Source organism: Sarcophilus harrisii, chromosome 6, assembly GCF_902635505.1.
Source record: "Sarcophilus harrisii chromosome 6, mSarHar1.11, whole genome shotgun sequence".
NCBI lineage: Eukaryota > Metazoa > Chordata > Mammalia > Dasyuromorphia > Dasyuridae > Sarcophilus > Sarcophilus harrisii.
The window spans coordinates 160,439,336-160,460,090 of NC_045431.1; the positions used below are offsets into that span (position 1 = coordinate 160,439,336).

Below are 20,755 nucleotides of genomic sequence, written 5' to 3' on the forward strand. Positions count from 1 at the left end.
TTGTCATCAGAAGGCCAGTCATTAGATCAATGTATTTTGCCCACACCGATTTATGAAGCAACAAAGTCACAGAAGAGCTCTGATCTACTTCCATAGAGGGAATACTCACCACAGATTCTAGGAGTATTCAAGTAGGTAAGAAATATTTGAAACCCAGCCCAACCACACAAAATCCCCAAATCTTTTCTCTTCTCACATTTTCTATGAAAATTAATCAACTCCTGACTTATTGCTACTTAACAATATTTCTTCCTTGGCATTTTGGGATTTTAGTATTTGTACAAAACATCATTTTTTTTAATATGAAGGGAATAAGTCTGTCTAAATCCTCAACCTGTTTATGAAATTCCATTTACAAGTATAAGGTCATACTTCGTCTACTAAAAACAATGATAATCTCTCTTTAATATTAATATGAATAAGTGCTATTTTCTACTAGCACTTTTCAATTTGCAACATGTTTATTTTTATAGAAGAATGCAAATGTAAGAGTTTTTGCAAGGCTTTGATTTGGCTATAAATGATTCTTATTCCTACTGTCTGCCAACAAACATATAATTATGTTTCATTAAAAGTTAAATGCAAAGAAAAACCTAAGAAATATTTTAAATGAATCTAGATCTTGATAATAATAAGAGGAAATTGCAGATATTTACTTTTAAAAACTCCTGAAATAGTTCTTATGCAAGAGGCCAAGAACTCTCAATATATATTGTTCTTTCATTCAAAGGTAGCATAGCATTACCTTGAAGAGGCCCATTGAGACATTTTGCTTTATTATTATACTTCACTAGTAATTTACAACTACTTCTCAGTATATTAAAACCTTGTGGCATTTTTATTTTCATAGTTTAATGCAGTATTGGGCTCACACATTCAAACAAAATACTAGCACATTTTTAAAGGTGAAGCTATATTGTACTTAGCCATGAATTTGTGAAAATATTATAATAATTCATTGAGGGAAGAACAACCCTGTTGTATAAAATGTATGGTTTGAATACACAATTAATTATTTTTGCTGCTGTTTTTGTTGAGTCATTTCATTTGGAGTTTACTTGGCAGAGATACTGGAATGGTTTGCCATATCCTTCTCCAGCTTGTTTTACAGATGAGAAAATTGAGGCAATCAGGACAAAGTGACTTGAGTTCAAAGTGTCAGAGGTTGGATTTGAACTCATAAAGATGAGTCTTCCTGATTCCAAACTCAGTATTCTATCAATTTTGCCATCTAGTTGTCCTAATTAGGTTTTTTTTTTAGTTGTTGGATTCTATGAATTTTTCCTTAATTTTTTCCCTCTTTCATCAAACTCTTCTTAAATGCTTTTTAGGTTCAAGGTTAAAAATAGCATGGCATAGTGGATAGGAAGACAGCTTTGGAGCAGGTAGAAAACAGGTTCCAATCCCATCTTTGGCACATGCTGGTTGTGTGATGGGCCTAGTCTCAACCCCTCAAAGCCCCCAGACAACTGACTAAAATGACAAATTATGGAACAATGGCTGATCGACATTGTTAGAGGAATTTTTTTCACTGTACTGGTAAAAATCATTTCCCTCTCTTTCCACAAATCCCAAGTCTCAAAAAGTGAAAACAAAAAAGAAAAGAAAAAGACAAAGGGAAAAACAATTCCTATCCTCACTGAAATGTTATATGGTATGAGATGATAGAGGACTAGACTTGGATCAGGAAAACTGGGATTCCAACTCTGCTTTTGATACATTAGCTTCGTGATCAAGGGCAAATCTCTTAACATCACTTAGCTTTGACTTCATCATCTATAAAACAACCTTGATGCTTGTTGTTATGAGGTGCAAATGTGGTAAAGTATGTAAAATACCTTGCAAATGCTAAAGTACTAGAGAAATTTCAAGTTTTATTGCATTCTATAATATAAAACTGCATGGAGATTTTGGGGACAGCAAATATATATATATATATATATATATATATATATATATATATATATATATGTATACATATACATATACATATTTTGAGAGGAATAGGGACTAGACTTCTAATTTCATTGAAAGAGGAATTTTTTCTAGCCATTTCAATGGAGACAGAGATCCAGATAGAGGAAATCCTTCTATCAATGAAGAATGAGGAAACTTCCTCCATTAGTCCAGAATGGTGAGTTCTCTGCAATTTAGTCTTTTGCCTGGGGCACTGAAAAAAGTTCAGTGGGTTGTTTGTGGTTATCCAACTTGCATGGATCGTGTCTTCCTGCCTCCAAGGATAGTTCTCTATCTACTGCTGGTGAACATAATTCTAAAATTTATTAGAATAGCATTATAAGATTTGCAAAGATAGGGGCAGCTAGATGGTACACTGGTCTCAAGTCAGGAAGGAGGACCTGACTTCAAATCCTACTTTAGACACTTAACACTTTCTAGCTGTGTTATCCTAAGCAGATCTCTTGAGCCCATTGGCTCTCAAAAGATTTGCTAAGATAGCATTTATAGGCATTATCTCATTTGGTCCTCACAATAATACTGGAAAGCAAGCACTTTTATTATTTCCATTTTACTGATGAAGAACCTGAAATCCGTCCTGGGTGATAGCTAGTAACCGAATCAGGTTTTGAACTAAAATCTTCTTGACTCTTTCTCCAAAGCTCTATACACTGTGCTATGTCAGATTCCTGCTTTAAGACTGTTTAAGATTTTAAGACTAAGACTATTTAGGATATTGAATGCTGAGAACAGTTTGGAGACGGTAGAAATTAGGTATAGGAGAGAAAGAGGAAGCTATTGGAGCAATCCATGCTGAAATGTAAGAAGCACTTGAACTAGAACAATGGCCATATGGATAATGGGAAGGGGACAGATGATTAAAGAAGTCACAGAAAAAGACTAGAAAATATCAGTAAGGTGGGATTTCAGCTGAAATGGGAAGGCAGGCAGGAAATCCAGGAAAAAGGAGGAAAAAATTCTCAATGTGCAGACAAAAGAGTGAAAATACATGTAGTCAGGAAATGGAATGTCTTGATTGAGGAAGAACAAGGAGGTTAGAGTCATTGGGTCACAGAACATGTGGAGATGAGTAAGGTCTAAGAAGACTGGAAAGGTAGAAGGTGACGAGGAAAAGTAATCGATGACTCTTAGGTTGCTAAGTTAGGTAACTGAAAGAATAGTGGTGCTCTCAACAAAAAATGGGGAAGTTAGGAAGAGTTCAGGTTCAAAGATGAAGAAAGTGAATTGGTCATGTAGACCTGAGATGCCTGTGGAATATTCAGGTGGAGCTTTCCAACCGGGAGCTGGTAATACAAGAAAGCAGCTCAGGAGAGAGAACCAAATTTAACTCTACTTCCTATATATCCTCAATAAATACAAGATATCACCAAGGGATATATGTATAATTTCATCTACTTATATATTAATTAGATGTTATGTAAAATAATTTTTAAAAAGATGGATTATGGCATAAGGATAGATTGTTTTAATTTTATCCTCCTACTAGACTACAAGCTTCCTGAGGGCAAAGACTATGCCTTATTTAAACTTTTTTGCTCCCCTCATAACACTTGGAGCTAGAAAACATGGTTTAAAATCATCCGCTGAGTTAAGTCAATGTCTTTTAAATTCTATGTTTTGGATAATTCATCAGTTTTGTTTTGTTGCCTTTCTGCATGCAACTTCTTTTTTCTTATTCATCCTTCAAACAACTGGCAAATTTATATTGTTAAAAAAAGCACAAGTTGGACCAGGCCACTTTTCCTTTGAAAAAAACTGTTTCTCCCTATTGATTCTTGGAGAAAATTATCAACTTTTCTCCAGTTTTTCCCATACTGGCTTCTATTGTACCTTCTGAACACATTAGCCCCATCTCCACCCCCAACTTCCCCACAGCCCTTCTGACCCACTGACTTCCTTCCTTCTCCTACTATATATCACATTCCTTCTCCTGAATGGGTTTGGATATGATGTATTCCATTATAGAAATGATCACTTCTCTCAAATTCTCCTTTTTAGCTTTTCCTTGAAGACTCAACTTAAATGACATCATTTATTCCCATTTCCCAATTTCCTCCATTATTAAGCCCTTCCCTCTCCAAAACTGAGAGGTAGCAGATGAAAGAGAATCCTAGTTCTGTTTATGGCATCCAAATTGGAGTTGCTGAATTCCACCTTCTATCCATCCCACAATATCAGAGCTTCTGACAAGAATGAAGCTGAAAGAGGATAGTGGGAAAGAGAGAGTCAAATAGTTTTGAAGATAAAGCCAGACAACAAGATTTCCAATTTATTCATTGCAGACCTGCTCCAAAGTTTGAGTTGTACTTAACATCCATTAATCTATGTGAGCCTTGTTTCCCCCCTAGTAAAATCTAAGTTTCTCCAGGGCTGGCACTTTCATTTTTGTCTATGTACCCTCTGTGATGGTCACGTGGAAGATGTTTAATAAAGCTCCTAAGATATACATGGGTTGATATCTGCACTTGGGGAAGAAATTTCTGTACTCTGAATTTCCCATAATGGTAAAATCAGAGATCCTTCCTGAAGTGACACTAATATTAACTCCATTTCTCAATATAGTTACCTTCCTAAAGACACATCTTCTATCTACCTCTTTCCTATCTACACCATTATGATCAAGACCTTGTCACCTTTGTGAGGATCCCATTTCTCTTTTCCCCAGTCCATAATTGCCAAATTGTTGTTTCTAAAGTACAGAGCTGAAAAATAGATTTGTGATGGAGAGTGCTGCCCACATTCATAGAGAGAGCTATGGAGAATGAAAGTGGACCAGACACTGTATTTTCACCTTTGTGTTGTTGTTTGTTTGTTTGTATTTATTTTTTCTTTTCTTGTTTCTTTTCCTTTTGATCTGATTTTTGTGTGTGCAGCATATCGAATATAGAGACAATCTTGCTTTCCAAAAGTTACTTGCTAAAGTAAAACTTTTAAACATAATAGAGAGATTTAGAAAGTGTTAATTAAAATTTGGCGGCATACAGGCTTCCCCTCCCTTCTGAAAAAGAATTTATAAATCTCTATTCAAATGTTACTTCATATTATAAAATAATTCATTAATGTCAGTAATAGTATTGTGAAAATTTATAAATGATAATCAGAGATATACCAGGAAATTTCCTTTTGGAAATTTGTTCTCACTTGTGATTCTAAGAAATTACTTCCTAATTAATCAATTTTATAGAAAATTGCTTTTTTCTGAGTAAGTTGTGTTTATTTCAAATAATTTCCTTTAGTAATATCCTAAATAATGTCATATTACCTCATCAATGTCTCACCAATATTAAAACTGTTTGACAGCACTTAGGGAAGAGATACCTGCAGTTGCTCATGTTTTAATGTAAAATCATCTTAAGTAAGAAAATATTATTATACACCTAATGCATTCTAAGCATTTCACGATACACTGAGAAAAAAAAGGAAAAAAAGTTTATACTAGATACAATTTTTTTTTTTGGTAGATACAAAATTGAGAAAAGAAGGAGTCCTGGTTCACTTGGGAGTGGGGGATAAAATATATATACAAATTATTGTAATGCATGATAAATTCTTTTTAATCCTGTTTTGTATTAGGAACTTCTCTTTCTTCTTTAATGGTCCTTTGTAGTTATATAAATGTTCAGCTAGAAATTCCTTATGAAAAAAAATGTTTCTGTACCCATGGATCACAATAATTTGGAATTTATTTTTTTACATATATTTACATATAATGTAAATGTATTTATAATCTGATTGATGTAAATCTAATTTCTAATCAGGACATTCTAATGGAAGACAAAGGAAATTCTATTCCAAAATGTAATTTCAGAGGTAGGGGAAAGGAATATAATGACCGAAAGACTAATATGAGAAATTTAGATTATTTTGTAAATATAAGACTGCAACAGTGAATATTGCCTAAAAAAAGCATATGTATGTATAGCATGTACATATAAATTAAAACATATACTGCATAATCTTTCTCATATATTAGATACATTTCATAGTATGTATATTGTGTATATGCATATATATCCATGTCTAAGCATATACACATATATATATGCAACATTCTTAGCCAAGTATAGTTCATAAAATTCCATTTTCAAATATTTCCTTAATTTAAACACCATTTGAAAGTTTAAAATGTTTTAGCTTCTTCTTAATTCCAATAGACCTCTGTGACATTTATATAACTACAAATGACCATTAAAGAAGAAAGAGAAGTTCCTAATACAAAACAGGATTAAAAAGAATTCAAGTTTTTTGGGAGGACAGATGATACAAGTGAGCAGTGCTGGACTCCGAGTCAAAAAGACCTAAATTTAAACCCCGCCTAAGAAATTTAATAATTGTTGTGAGCCTGAGCAAGTCACTTAACTATTATTGGCCTCAGTTTTCTTGTTTGTAAAATGGGAATCACTTCTTAAGACTGTTGTTAGAATCAAATGAGACAATATTTATGAAAAACTTTGAAAACTTTAAAGCATCATATGCATACTACCTAGTATTACTATGTTTTTGTTGAAAATATTTTCTCTTAAAATATGCATTTCAACAAAGTATTACAATATGTAATACAAAGAAAAAAGTTGCAAGGTACTTGTTCCTTAATATTGAGTGAAGTCATAGCCCAGGATCATCTTGAACCAGGACAACTCTACTCTACAATGGTTCTTCTTTTCATAAAGGGATTAGATTCCTGGAACATAACTACCTTCTCACGTTAATTTGACATTAGAACCAACTAAAGGTTCAGGTAGGTCTGTTGGATGTTTTTTTTTTTTTTTAAGTTGCAACCACACCCTCTGACTCTGGACATAATTCCAGGTAAACTGAGGGTGACAGAGTGAGTACTTCTTAAAAATAGCTCAATTCTTTGGAGAATTTTCTTTTGGAAGTTTGTAAGTATACTCCTAATGTTTGATTGTCACTCTTCTGAACTGAAACTCTCTGCTCTAATCATGCTGAAAATTAAGATAACAAATACTGAAACTTCTTAATGTTAAGAAGACTTTTTTCTGATTGATTCTCAAATGGAATATATCTTTTTTTTAAAGAACTCATGGAAAAACTCTTTTAGTTTGGACTATGTTTATTATCTTTATGGTATCAATAACAATTGAGAAAGATTTTCCTTCAGATCTCTGAGACTATCATCCAAGAACCATTGTCTCAAAAACAGATGATTCAGCCAATTAAGGAAGCATTTTCTAATCTTTCAGTTTTTCAAGATACTTGTTTAACCTTTCATTTGTTGCTCAAAGAAATGAAACTGAAGGAATCTGTTCTCTTTCCATTTTTGTACTTTGTGACTTGAGATAAATTATGTAACTTCCCTGGTAATCTATATTCCAATTTATTTAGTGGATAAATCAAAGTATGTAATACATACACACACACACATACAGAGTTACATTTTGCAAAAGTAACAAAGCTATATCAGATAAAATGGGAAACTAATTGAAACCTAGAAGCATTGATTTATGTTGTATTTATCTTGACAATATTTTGTACATTCAGAATAGCAAAGGGGTTTTCACAAGTAACACCAAAAAGCTAAGTGTGTCTTTCTTTTCAAAAGAAATTTTTATAGTATTCAGCAACTTATTCCAGTACATAAAGAAAACTAAACAAATCTAATCTCCTCCTGACATTTGAGAAGTTTTTTTTTTTTTTTTTGGTTACTATACATTGGGAATTTAGCTCTAAAAATCATTCCAACTCTAATTCCACAGTTCTATCCCTTTACTCCCTCTTTCTAAGTAAATAATCACATTAAAAACAGAGCTAATATTTCTAATTCTTAGATGGCATTGCCTAATTTATTGACTTTGGCAATCAGATTACTACAAACGACTAGAGTAGGAAGAATTAAACTTCAAACCAGAATTTTCCAAGAGGCAAAGAAATATCTAAACAAACTGGGAAAACAGAAACTGAAGTGGCTTATTTGGAAACAGGCTTGGGTAGCTGATGAAACAGGTCAAGTATAATTAATTAAGTAGTGCAATAAAGTGGTTAAGTATTTTCATGACAAAAACAAAAACACACTACACAGGTACTAACCAGTTTTTTGTAGATACTTAGAATTTCAAATTTAAATATTAAACTTTTAGTTGCTGAACAGCATCCTGTATTGTAAGATGATATTACATGAGGGGGAAAGGTAGTGCCAAGAGAGGATAATTTCCTAAGTTCATTAAAAAAAAAAAGACAAAAAAATCCTTGACGATTGAAAATTTTTCTTTTCTGCCCCCACCTTCACAAAAAAATTGTGAATATGTTGTTGTTGAGTTTTTTCTTTTTTGTGACCTCATTTAGGGTTTTGGGGAGGACGCTAGAATGGTTTGCCAGTTTCCCTTTCCAGCTCACTTTACACATATGGAAACAGGCAAACAGAGTTAAGTGACTTCCTTAGGGTCACACACCTAGTATCTGAGGCCCAATTTGAACTCTGGAATATGACTCTCCCTGACATTTGGTCTGGCACTCTGTATGCTACGCCAGCTCTCAGCCCTGATTGCCAATATACAAGAGGACAAACTATTTGATTTTCCTTCCTTCCTTCCTTCCTTCCTTCCTTCCTTCCTTCCTTCCTTCCTTCCTTCCTTCCTTCCTTCCTTCCTTCCTTCCTTCCTTCCTTCCTTCCTTCCTTCCTTCCTATCTATTTCTTTCTTTCTTCCTTTCTTCCTGCCTTACTTTCTGCTTAGGATGTAGCAGAAGAAAATCAGACTGATTATCATAACTTGTTTCCTTCAGGAAGAATTCCCCGAACCTAGTTCTTTCCCGGAAGATCTAGACGCAGTCCCTGCCCTCGTAATGTAAATTGGAAATAGGCATAGCATGTTTTTCAACTGGTCTACCTACTTCTGAAGCCAACGTGGTCAAAGGATGATTTAAGTGCAGTATGTGGGTTCGGAACATCACTGGAATTTCACTCGAATCTCAGAGAAGGCGAGAACAATCGCTCTCCTTTTCAGCAGGACTATTGGGAAACACTTCAGCCCTTCTACTAAAGCTGAACCCGAACAAGACTGATTTTTTTTTTTCTGGAGGAGCTCTGTGAGATATATACTTATCATCTCAACGCTCTAATAAACGAAGATTAACCCATAAACCCATTCGAGAAAAACCTAACTCTAAGCGACACATTTACTGACCACGTACGCGAGAAAGCAAAGAGTCTAAACGGGGAGCAGAACGAGACTCTGCAGACACCTGAAGAGCGCAAGTGAGGAGGAAGCTGGAGTGAAGTCTCAAGAGAGGAAAGCGTGGGAGGTGGGGAGAAAAACCTACACACTTCTCTTCTCCGTCTCCCGTACTTGGGAATGCCATCCACTCTTTTACTGTCATCCACTCTGGCAAGCAGGCAAAGTGGGCACGCCCCCAGAACGTTTAATAAAATGACTTTCTTTTCTTTTTTTCAAGTATTAGAACGGAAAGCAAAGCTCTTGTTTGTCCTTCTTGGTCCTATTTTCACCCCCGAAAGGCTACTTCAGATGGAGATAAAGGACAGAAAGTGGGATTACTTTATCTGGGGGACCCAGGTTCAAATACCGATTCTGCCACTTCTACCTGGTCGGCTTTAAACAAGTCCTTTCATTTCTCTAAACTTCACCTTCTCCCTTTAAAAAAATAGGGTCGAATTAGATCAGCGGATTTTAAATTTTTAATTCCCCCCACACACTTTATCTGGGAGACCCAGGTTCAAATGCCGATTCTGCTGCTTCTATCTGATCAGCTTTAGATAAGTCCTTTCAATTCTTTAAATAAACTTCACTTTTTCTCTTTAAAAAGATGGGGTCGAACTAGATCCCCGCGGTTTGGTTTGGTTTTTTAAATTTTTATTTTTTCAAAGAAAGACCGGAAAACCCCTGGGAGTCCTCTAGTCTAAAACTGTATTCACAACAATGAATTCAAACATTTTGATTTTCCATTACAATGAGTGAAGATAGATATAACTCACATAAATGAAACTTCTTTGTAGGGTCCTCAATAATTTTCAGGAGAGCAAAAGGGTGCTGAGAACTGTCTTTGATGCTCTCTACTGTCCCTTCCAAGCCTAGATCCATCATTTTATGACCTATTTTCAAAAGCAAACTGAACCAAAGAGACCAGGCAGAGAGGGTAGGTAGCCTTACCGATGGTGAGCAACACAGTAGAGATCTTCCAGAAGTAGCTGTCCATCTCGGAGGAGCGTCCTCGGCTGCGAATGAATGGGAAAATTGGGACGTCTAGTCTGGGCTAGCTGGTCGGAGCTGAGCGACGGAGGTCCTGCCTAGTGACCTCCTGGCTGACCTGGAAATCCCAGCAATTGGTCTTTTGCGCGGCTGGTAGGTAGGGTCGATCCCGAGTAGCTATGGGGCGGACAGGCTCGCGACTCGCGGACGGTCAGGCTCAGGTGTGCCTTCCTCGGACAACGTGTGGGACAATGCAGCCTATCCTGTCCGACGAGTGAGGTGGACCCGACCGTGCCTTGTTTTTATAAGTCCAGTGGGAGGGGCTTCGCCAGAAAGCCGAGCCAAGGGACATGGGCACAAATTTCCCAAAATGTCGTAATCGTTTTGGGGACAGCCGCTGTGTCCCGGGTGGGTTGGGGTGAGGGGTGGGGGGAGTGACCGAGGACACTGCCCTGGACACTGCCATTGTAAGTAAGGATGGAGGGCGGTTGTGTGCTCCTCCCTCTATCCTCGCCCACCGGAATCTGTCTAAGGCGAAAACAATCTGCTTCTTCCCTTGGGGAGGGTGACCGCTTGGCTAATTCCGCCAACATGATCAGAACGTTCTCCTTGCTTTAGGAATGAAGGGCAGGGACCGCTGCCGAGGTCTTGGAAAAGTCTGGAATTCCGCCGCTAAGTGAAGCTGAAAAGGTCTGAGCTCTTTAGAGAAAGAGCAGGCAGTGAGCTGGTGGGAGGAGCAAAGGAAACGGTGGTTGGGCCCCGCTGAAAGTCCAAGTCTTTTGGATGGGCTTCTGCATTCAAGGATCGGAAAGTTAAAAAAATAAAAATAAACAACCACCACAACAAAACAAAACAGTGGGACAATTAAAGGGGATTCAGACTATCCAACGAGGGAATGAGGCAAAGTTCCCGAGAAAGAATGCCTTTTCCTTTAAAAGATGCTCATTGCATGTAGGTGTTCGTTACATGTGAGTTCCACCAAAAATAAATACCTTACAGTGTTTGGGTTCAGTGGGGATTTGATCAGTTTTTCAATCAATCATCCAAGCCCAGACCACTGGAGCTATTTTTAATCTTTTCCTATTCTTTGCCCCCTCCCCTTCCAAAGGAGATCGATCGTTATCTCCTAACTGTTCCCTGTATCCATTTTTTCACCCATTCCAATCTATCTTGTACACCGTAATTAAATTAAATATTGTTAAATTTTTATATTTATATATGTGTATATATATACATACACATGTGTATATATATACATACATTTGTGTATATATATAAAACATATATATGTTATATAATATTAAATAGCCTTCCAAAAAGTTGTTTTACCATCTCATTTCCATGTTCAAAAACCTAGGCAGAACAGAGGATAAAGTCCTGCAATTAAGAGGATCTGAGTTCAAATTTGTCCTCGCACATTGCCTGGACGACCCTGAGTAAGTCACTAAAGCTGGCTGCCTGTTTAATCAGTTGTAAACTTGGAGTAATAAGGGCACCTATCTCACAGGATTGTTGTAAGAATCAAATGAGATAAAATTAGTAAAGTGATTGAGATAGAGTAGGCACAAAGAGATCATTCTTCCTCCTTAGCTTGATATTTTATTTAGAACCATTCTCCTTTTCCAACTTTACCTCCAGTATTCCCCAATACAAACTCGGCAGTATAAACTGGTCCATTTACTCATTATATTTGGTCATTTTGCTTTGTTCATTCTCACCTCTGTGCCCTTGAATACATTCCCCTCTTTTGCATAAGATTTAACAAAAATTATCATCCATTCTTAAATGTCTAGTTTTGCTTCACAAAGCATTTCTTGACTTGTTCCAATAGTCTCTTCCTTCCCTAAAATCTTCCCAAACTTATAGTCTATATAAATTACTTGGGAGCCAATCATATGGTATCTTTTAGTAATATTTAATTTTTCATTTGAATATTTGTTATTTTCCTATCTAGATGGAAAAAAATTCATGAGGGCAAGAATTGAAAGTTCGTGCCGCTCTGTGATTCCTATTTCTTACTTTTCTCTTTCCCCATCCCAGAAATTTCCTCACAGTAAACAAAACAGTTAAAAAAATAGAATTTGCATTCTAAAGCTTAAGTCTTTCAATCCACCTTTTGGAATCCTTCAAACTGATTCATCATCAAATCTTTATATCATTCTATGTTCTTTTGTGACATGAAATCCAAGAACAATAAATCTGATTGAGATGTATAATGGATTGGGATATCTTAGAGATAAAGGAGTACTGTTTAATGAATCAATCTTCTCTTCTCCCTTTCTTTTTCTCTCTCTTCTCTGTTCCTTTCTGTGTCTTTCTGTTTCTCTCTGACTCTGTGTGTGTGTGTGTGTGTGTCTGTGTGTGTGTGTGTATGTTATTCTGTCCCTCTGCTTCTGTTATTTGTGACTGGGACTATCTGCCTGTCTCCCTTTCTCTCTCTTTAATAAAAAGTCTTAAATAGAAATTGGAGTTAGGTAGAACTTGGTTCAAGTCTTCCCTTTGACATGTCTTAGATGTGTGATTCTAGGCAGATTACTTAACCTCTCAGTTTTCTACCACCAGCTAGCTCTCTTAAGACCATAAATTATAGAGAAGGTACCTATTTGAACTGGTAGAGGAATTCCCTACATACCAAAATCATAGATCCAAGGGATTGATTTTTTTGTTTATTTGTTTTAAAAAAGTTAGGTCTCTACTCTCTCAGGTTTGCAAAATCAGACATAAAATTAGGCTACTATTCCATGATGGTTTTGGTATCATATTTCAAAAAGAAGTGTACATAGCCTTAAACAAAATTGTTTGGGGAAAAAAAGGATACAGACTATAAAAAGCATGGTGTGGCTGAGCTGCATATCCTTAGATTTCAATGTGAAGTCTGTCAAGTCTTTACAAGCAGCGACAGGAAGGAAAAATGCATTTGATTTGAATACATTTTAGTTAAGCTAAAGCAGTGCTGTATGCTTAAGAGAAAAATGAGGTAAAGGAGGAAATAAGGAGAATGGGTTCAAGATCAATTAGTCGATATTATCATATTAATTTGTAGAGAAGAATTATTTCATCTGTCTATAAGCATAGAACTTATCATCTATTTGAAAAAGAATTCCAACCTTGATTCCAAAATTTTCCACAACATAGTTTGATTTCATGTGGTGTGAGGAAACATTTCTTTTTTGGGCTCTATATTTGCTCAATTTGTTAGTCATAAACTTGTACGAATGGCTTATTCACAACATATTTAGAATCTCATTGACCCCTGATCGAACTAGTATTAATTATTCATATTCTTTTTAGGCCTTTTCTCCTCATAAACTAAGAACTATAAAGTATTGATTGGTATTCACATACATCTATAGGCAATATCATCTTGGTCAATCTAAAGAATTCAAAACACATTTTAAGAAATGGTTGTGTAAGAACTTTTGAGATTCAAGTTAAAAGGTAGGTGAAGTTGGGAGGGACCTTAAGATCATCTCCCGGGAATCTTATTTTTTTGTGGCATGAACCCCTTTAGCAATCTGATGTCTTTCTGTTTCTTTTTGACTCTGTGTGTGTGTGTGTGTGTGTGTGTGTGTGTGTGTGTAGGTCTTCTAAAAAAAAGACAAAAATAAAAAGAAACAACAACTAGGTCTCTACTCTCTTAAGTATGTGAAATTAGACATAAAATTCTTCTGCTAACCCATAATAGTTTTGGCAATATATTTGAAAAAAAAACAGGATAAATATATTTGAACAAAAATGTTTAGAAAAAGGATACAGCCTGTAAAAAAAAAAAAGGTAGTGCTTTGAGCTATGAGTATGCTCTTAGATTTCAATGTGAAGTCCTCCTAGAATAATATTTTTAAACATATAATGTAAAATAAAATATATAGGACTAGAAAGCAAAGCAATTATATTGAAATAAAGTTATTTTATTGTCCATAAATGTTCACAGATCCTTTGAAATCTATCCATGGTCTCCTTAAGGTCTGTGGACAAACTTTAAGATCTTGATCTAGTTCAACCTTCTCATTTGACAAATGAGCTTAAAGCCAAGAAGATTTTGTTATTCAAGGTCACATAGGGCTAGAATTCTGATTATCAGTAACAAGTATGCAAATCATCACATTTCCTAGTCAAAGAACTATAACCACTCTTCACCTCCCCCACCAAATCACAATATCAGATCCTACAATTCTTCTTTCTAAGACCCATTTAATGTTTTGGTGGTTCATTAAGGGTCACTTATAGTTGGAATTTGGAATGTAAAAAAAATGTTATTTTTATTAGGAAATAACCATGTTAATGAATTTGAATTTAAATCTTTAATTGATTATAAAGATTTGTTAGCTGCTTCTTGAAATCCAATGTAAAGTATTTTGAAATCTTAAAGTTCTAATAAAGGCATTTTATAATAATATACATAATTGTTCACATGTATTATTGGACTTCATTATTATAGTTTGAGTTTTGAAAATTTTGGTATCTTGCCTAAGAGCAAATTATAAAATCTGAAATATAAGATCAGAAGTTTCTATCAAAATTCTATCAGAGTCCAAGGAACATAGTATGGTGGGGAAAGCTGGTCTTAAGGTCATCAGGAAGATTTAGTTTTAAGTCTACGTTTAGCACATACTATTTATGTGACTACTAGTAGGCAAGGCACTTCATCTCTCAATACTATGAGCAGCATCCTAAGCCTTTAAGTTGCAGAGCAGGTACTGTTCTACATTGGTAGAGGGAGTTTCTTCACCTGGGGAGTTTCCCATAGCAATAAAGTCACAAGTCCAGTCGCTCTTTCAATCTTTGTACTCTATTTCAAGGTATTAACTCTATCTATTATTATCAACCACCTTTTGTCTGTAACTTTTTCTGTAAAAAACAAAACAAAATAAAATGAAACAACTCAAGAGACTTTGATGACCTCCAGGGAAGAATATATGTTTGATTTTTATTTTATGCAATACTTGAAAATAACTTGTAGTAATGAATGTGAGGAAACTGATGATTTGAACAAAAAACCAAAAAATATGAACTGGTGCATAGTGAAGTGAATAAAATCAAAACAACAAAGACTATGTATGATAACAAGATAATAAAAAAAGCAATTTTGAAGATTTTTATAAAATAATGAATAGTAAAATGAGCAGAAACAGGAAAGTAAATTGTGTAGTGCTGATAACATTGTAAAGACAATTAACTTTGAAAGCAGTAAGAACTGCAATCAATATATAATGACCAGCCATGATTTCAGAGGACTTATGATAAAATATGTTACCCACTACAGAGATCTTTTGGATTTAGGATACAAAATAACACATATATACTTTTGTATAATTTGGTTTTCTTAATAATGCAATTTTTGTTACAACACTTTTTTCCTTTCTTTTTTTCTTTTTCCAGTGGTGTAGGAGGTGGAAGAGAGGTAAAAATAGATTTGTTTTTTTTTTTTTTTTAAACAGAAAAGGGGATGCAACAGAAGTGAACTATTACACACACTTTCAGATGAGGTCACTGTATTATTATTTTTATTCAACTGGTTTATTTTGTTACAAAAGACTTGTAATAAAGTGGGAGTAATTAGGTGGGAGTAATGTATAAATGTTTGTAATGTAAAAATAAAACACATCAATAAAGCTTGCAACACAAGATTTTTTTTTTTTTATCAGAGAAAGAACTTCTACAGTTTCCTTTTAACCTTAGGTGGAAGATTGTATTCATATTCTTAGTCTTCCTCTCCTTTGAATGTAATAAAAGATAACATTTACACTTTCCCCCACATTTTTAAACATTTTCAGTTTGAATTTTTCCTTCCTCCTCCTCTCTAAATTGGTAAACAATCAGATATAAGTCATACATTGCAATTATGTAAAATATTTTCATCTTAGTCATTTTGTACAAGAAACCTTGAACAAAAATAGAAAAACAATGAAGCAAAAAAGTGAAAATAGCATGTTTCCATCTGTATTCAGTCATTATCAGTTCTTTCTTTGGAGATGAATAATATGCTTCATCATTATCTTTTGGGATTAACTTGGATCTTTGTTTTGTTGAGAACCGCTAAATCGTCACAATTCACTGAATTGCTCTTACTGTGTACAATGTTTTCCTGGTTCTGTTTGCTTTTCCATGCATCAGACCATGTGAATCTTTCCAAGTTTTTTTTGAAATTATCCTGCTTGAGTGTTACTACTGGGCTTATATCCCAAAGAGATTTTAAAAGAAGGGAAAGGGACCTGTATATGCAAGAATGTTTGTGGCAGCCTTCTTTGTAGTGACCAGAAACTGGAAACTGAGTGGATGCCCATCAATTGGAGAATGACTGAATAAATTGCGGTTTGTGAATATTATGGAATATTATTGTTCGGTAAGAAATGACCAACAGGATGATTTCAGAAAGGCCTGGAGAGACTTACATGAACCGATCCTGAGCGAAATGAGCAGTACCAGGAGTTCATTATATACTTCAACAACAATACTATATGATGATCAATTCTGATGGACATGGCCATCCTCAGCAATGAGATGAACCAAATCAGTTCCAACAGAGCAGTAATGAGTTGAACCAGCTACACCCAGGGAAAGAACTCTGGGAGATGACTATGAACCACTGTATAGAATTCCCAGTCCCTCTATTTTTGTCTGCCTGCATTTTTGATTTCCTTCCCAGGCTAATTGTACACTATTTCAAAGTCTGATTCTTTTTGTACAGCAAAATAACTGTTTGGACATGTATACTTATATTGCATTTAATTTATACTTTAACATATTTAACATGTATTGGTCAACCTGCCATCTGGGGGAGGGGGTGGGGGGAAGGAAGGGAAAAATTGGAACAAAAGGTTTGGCAATTGTCAATACTGTGAAATTACCCATGCATATAACTTGTAAATAAAAAGCTATAATAATAATAGTAATAAAAAAATCATCCTGCTTGTCATTTCTTATACCACAGTAATATTCTATTACAATCATAAACCTTAAAAAGTAATTTGACATATATGTATATATCTTCCATCTGTGAAGTTATGCTTGAGTTCAAGTCTATGGTAGAAAGAAAATCTGATGGTTACTAGGCTTATATGTAAATGGAGAAATGTAACAAAAAGACTTTTTAATAGTGCACATGTGCAATAGAATGAAGTCTTTTTCAAACACCAGAAACATACTCTATCTGTGTTATGATGCAAGTCATTCCTTAGAAACATGATTTTGTTTCTTTGCAAATAGTAATAGCATTTAGAAAGAGACATATCCAAAGAGCTAGCTCCTTTAGCTTCACCATGCATATTCGGTAATCTTTAAATTCATAGAAAAATTGACTTTCAAATTATTTTATTTCGTGTTTAAATTATCAATTTCTTCACATTCATTTACCACAAGTTATTCATTCATTTTTCAAGTTAGTAGAAAAGTTATAAAGCATGGTTCTAGTGACAGATATGTTGTTTGGGGACTATCCTAGCTAAGTAAAAAGTAAAATCTCATCATAGGGGATGAATTATTTACCCATGACATCACATGAAACAGATAAAAGTACAAAATGCTTATTAATGTCATGCAGTCTCTCCTACACTATGGAAATGATGAAAGAGGTGAAACAGTGAGTAAAAGGTGCTGAAAATCATTTTTAGACCATCTATTCACATTAATTTAACTTTGGATGTTTTAAATAGAAGACATTAGTTCAATGACTTCAGACTAATAACAAGAATAAATAAATCATATTCAAATGAACTACATACTTTCCTAATCAAAGTCAAACCAGAAGTAATGGAAATCTCATGACTAACTAGAAGGATGGCTTGTGACATTTTATTAATAGGGATCATAAAAAAGTTGGTCCAATTGATTTCATTTTGCACCCAAATTATCCATTCATGAAATGTCCTGGGCCATATGGACATATTGAATTTCAATGGCCATCATTGAGTGTGGGCAAGAGATCCACTTTAAAGATAGTTGTATTTTGTGCATAAAAATTGCATAAAGTAGCAGAAAAAATGTATGAAGAATTTCGTAAGATGCTACAAGCCTCAATATATATATTGATATTCTGAAATGGGAAGGTGGAAATGGAAGAAGATGGTGAAAAAAAATATGTTGGCAAACATGGTTCAGGGCTAAGAAATAGAAGGATCAACAATTTGTATATTTTTTCAGGGGCCTCATACCTATGTATCAATCAGTTAATCAACTGACAAGTATTTATTATGTATCTACTTAGTGCCAAGCAATGTGTTAGGTATGGAGGACACAAATGTAGTTATTCATGAAAATAATGTAGGATGAAGTGAACATTGAATAATATCACAGTGAGACTTACACGAACTGATGCTGAGTGAAACGAGCAGGGCCAGGAGATCATTATATGTTTCAACAACAACACTATATGATGACCAATTCTGATGGACCTGGCCATCCTCAGCAATGAGATGAACCAAATCAGTTCCAATGGAGGAGTAATGAAGTGAACCAGCTATGCCCAGAGAAAGAACTCTGGGAGATGACTAAAAACCATTACATTGAATTCCCAATCCCTATATTTTTGCCCAACTGCATTTTTTATTTCCTTCCCAGGCTAATTGTACAATATTTCATAGTCCAATTCTTTTTGTACAGCAAAATAACGGTTTGGTCATGCGTACTTATTGTGTATCTAATTTATATTTTAATATATTTAACATCTACTGGTCATCCTGCCATCTGGGGGAGGGGGTGGGAGGAAGGAGGGGAAAAATTGGAACAAGAGGTTTGGCAATTGTCAATGCTGTGAATTTACCCATACATATAACCTGTAAATAAAAGGCTATTAAAATTTTTAAAAAAGTAAAAAAATAATATCACAAAATAAGTGAAGTGAATATATCTTAATATACAGAAAACAAACTGATTTATTGGAATCATTTTCAAAGAAGCTGTATATAGACAGTCAGATCATTGATAAATTAGGACAAAAGTTAAATTTAACACCAAATTTTAACACCAAGAAGGATGAAGATGAGAAGACTGACACTGAAAAGTTCCTACCTGTCCCATTTAAACAAGTTGCTGATCCTGAAAAGTAATGACTCACTATCACCATATCTTATAGACATTAGCGTACATTAATACTTATGATTTCATTCAAGCAGGAGACCCATATAGCATGCAATTCCTTTAAGACTGAGAAGTTCTGTGAGAGTTGCTATAATTTAAAAGTTAGTGACCTGGAAGCAATACAGTAAGTATTTTTTAATTTAATTAAATTGGCCCTTGGATGAAAGATATCTGTTTTATCACTGTGTCCCTACTGATAGCCCTTTCAGCATCATAGAACCTGTTGTCAGAGCCTCCAAAAGCTTGAAGTCAGATCTATATCATGATGAAATATCAGAATTAAACTTCAGAAAATTTAACCCATGCAAAACAATTAAATACTGAGAAGGCTAGAAGAGTACAGAAATTACCTTATCCAAAATTTTAAATGAAAGTGGAAGGTAGAAAACAGAGATGGAATTGATTCAGTGGTGTGTCTTTAGCAATACATAACATAACAGCATCATCATGATGTGAAAAATAGAAATGACTGACCCTCAAGAAATTAAAATTAAGAAGAATGACCAGACCAAGCACAATCAGAAGAAATCCTCGCTAGAGGCAACATAATTTTAAGAATCCTCAAGAAAACAATGTTCAAGGTATAGCAAAGAAAAGAATTCAAAAACTCTTGTGTGTGAGGAAATGGATATCATATTCTTACCAAGGAAAAAATTACTGAGAAATCATTAGTAATTACAAATCAATCAATTAGAAAACAAATATCTATTAAATCCCTGCAATATATGGAGCCAGGCATAGGGATACTGAGATAAAAAATGAGTCTCTGCCTTCAAAGACTTACATTCTATTGAGAATTCACATGTATAATTGTGTGTACCTATTGTGTACCTATACCCTGTACTGGAGTAAGAAGCCTGTAAAATTCAGTACAGAAGAGCAATCAGATCACAATCTGTGAACTATATAAAACATACTAACTCTTGAAAGCTTTACTGAAGAGCAATCAGATCACAATCTGTGAACTATATAAAACACACTAACTCTTGAAAGCTTGTTCTTTTGGAAGACTTGAGGACCAAAACCCTCAATACCAATCACAGTAGCAGCAGGAATCCATATAATATAGTTTAATTAAATTAACTTGATAGTCCCAAATATGCAGAATCTGGCAATGACAGAAAATTTAACTAAAGTTAGAAAAAATTAGTAAACAACAAAGAAATGTGGTAGAACCAATGCCCAAGATATATATCCGGTAAAAAAAAAATTGATTTAATATAACTATAAGCAAAGCCTTAAGCCAGAACATAGTTTGGATATAAACTTAATTAGAATTCCTAAAAACCACAAAGCTTGAATTAAAAGGCAGTTAAGTGGAAAAGTGGATAAAGCAATGGACCAAGAGTTAAGAACATCTTAATTCAAAATTGACCATAGACATTTAGTAATTGTGTGACCTTGGAGAAGTCATTTAATTTCTGTTTGCCTTTGCTTCCTCAACTCAAAATAAATAAAACAATTGCACCTACCTCACAGAATTATTGTGAAGATCAAATAAGAAAATACTTGTTGCAAGGTCCCTGGCACATAGTAAATGC

At 34.6% G+C, this 20,755-nt stretch overlaps 1 protein-coding gene across 1 annotated transcript in view; it reads right to left on the reverse strand.

The window, feature by feature from the left end:
- The window catches only part of EREG (epiregulin), a 29,556-nt gene extending 19,137 nt beyond the window's left edge, over positions 1-10,419 (reverse strand). The window contains exon 1 of the mRNA XM_031941642.1: positions 10,101-10,419. Coding sequence (XP_031797502.1) covers positions 10,101-10,146 — 46 coding nt within the window. The 5' untranslated portion in view covers positions 10,147-10,419. The remainder of the gene's footprint in view (positions 1-10,100) is intronic.
- Between the last annotated feature and the right edge of the window lie 10,336 nt (positions 10,420-20,755).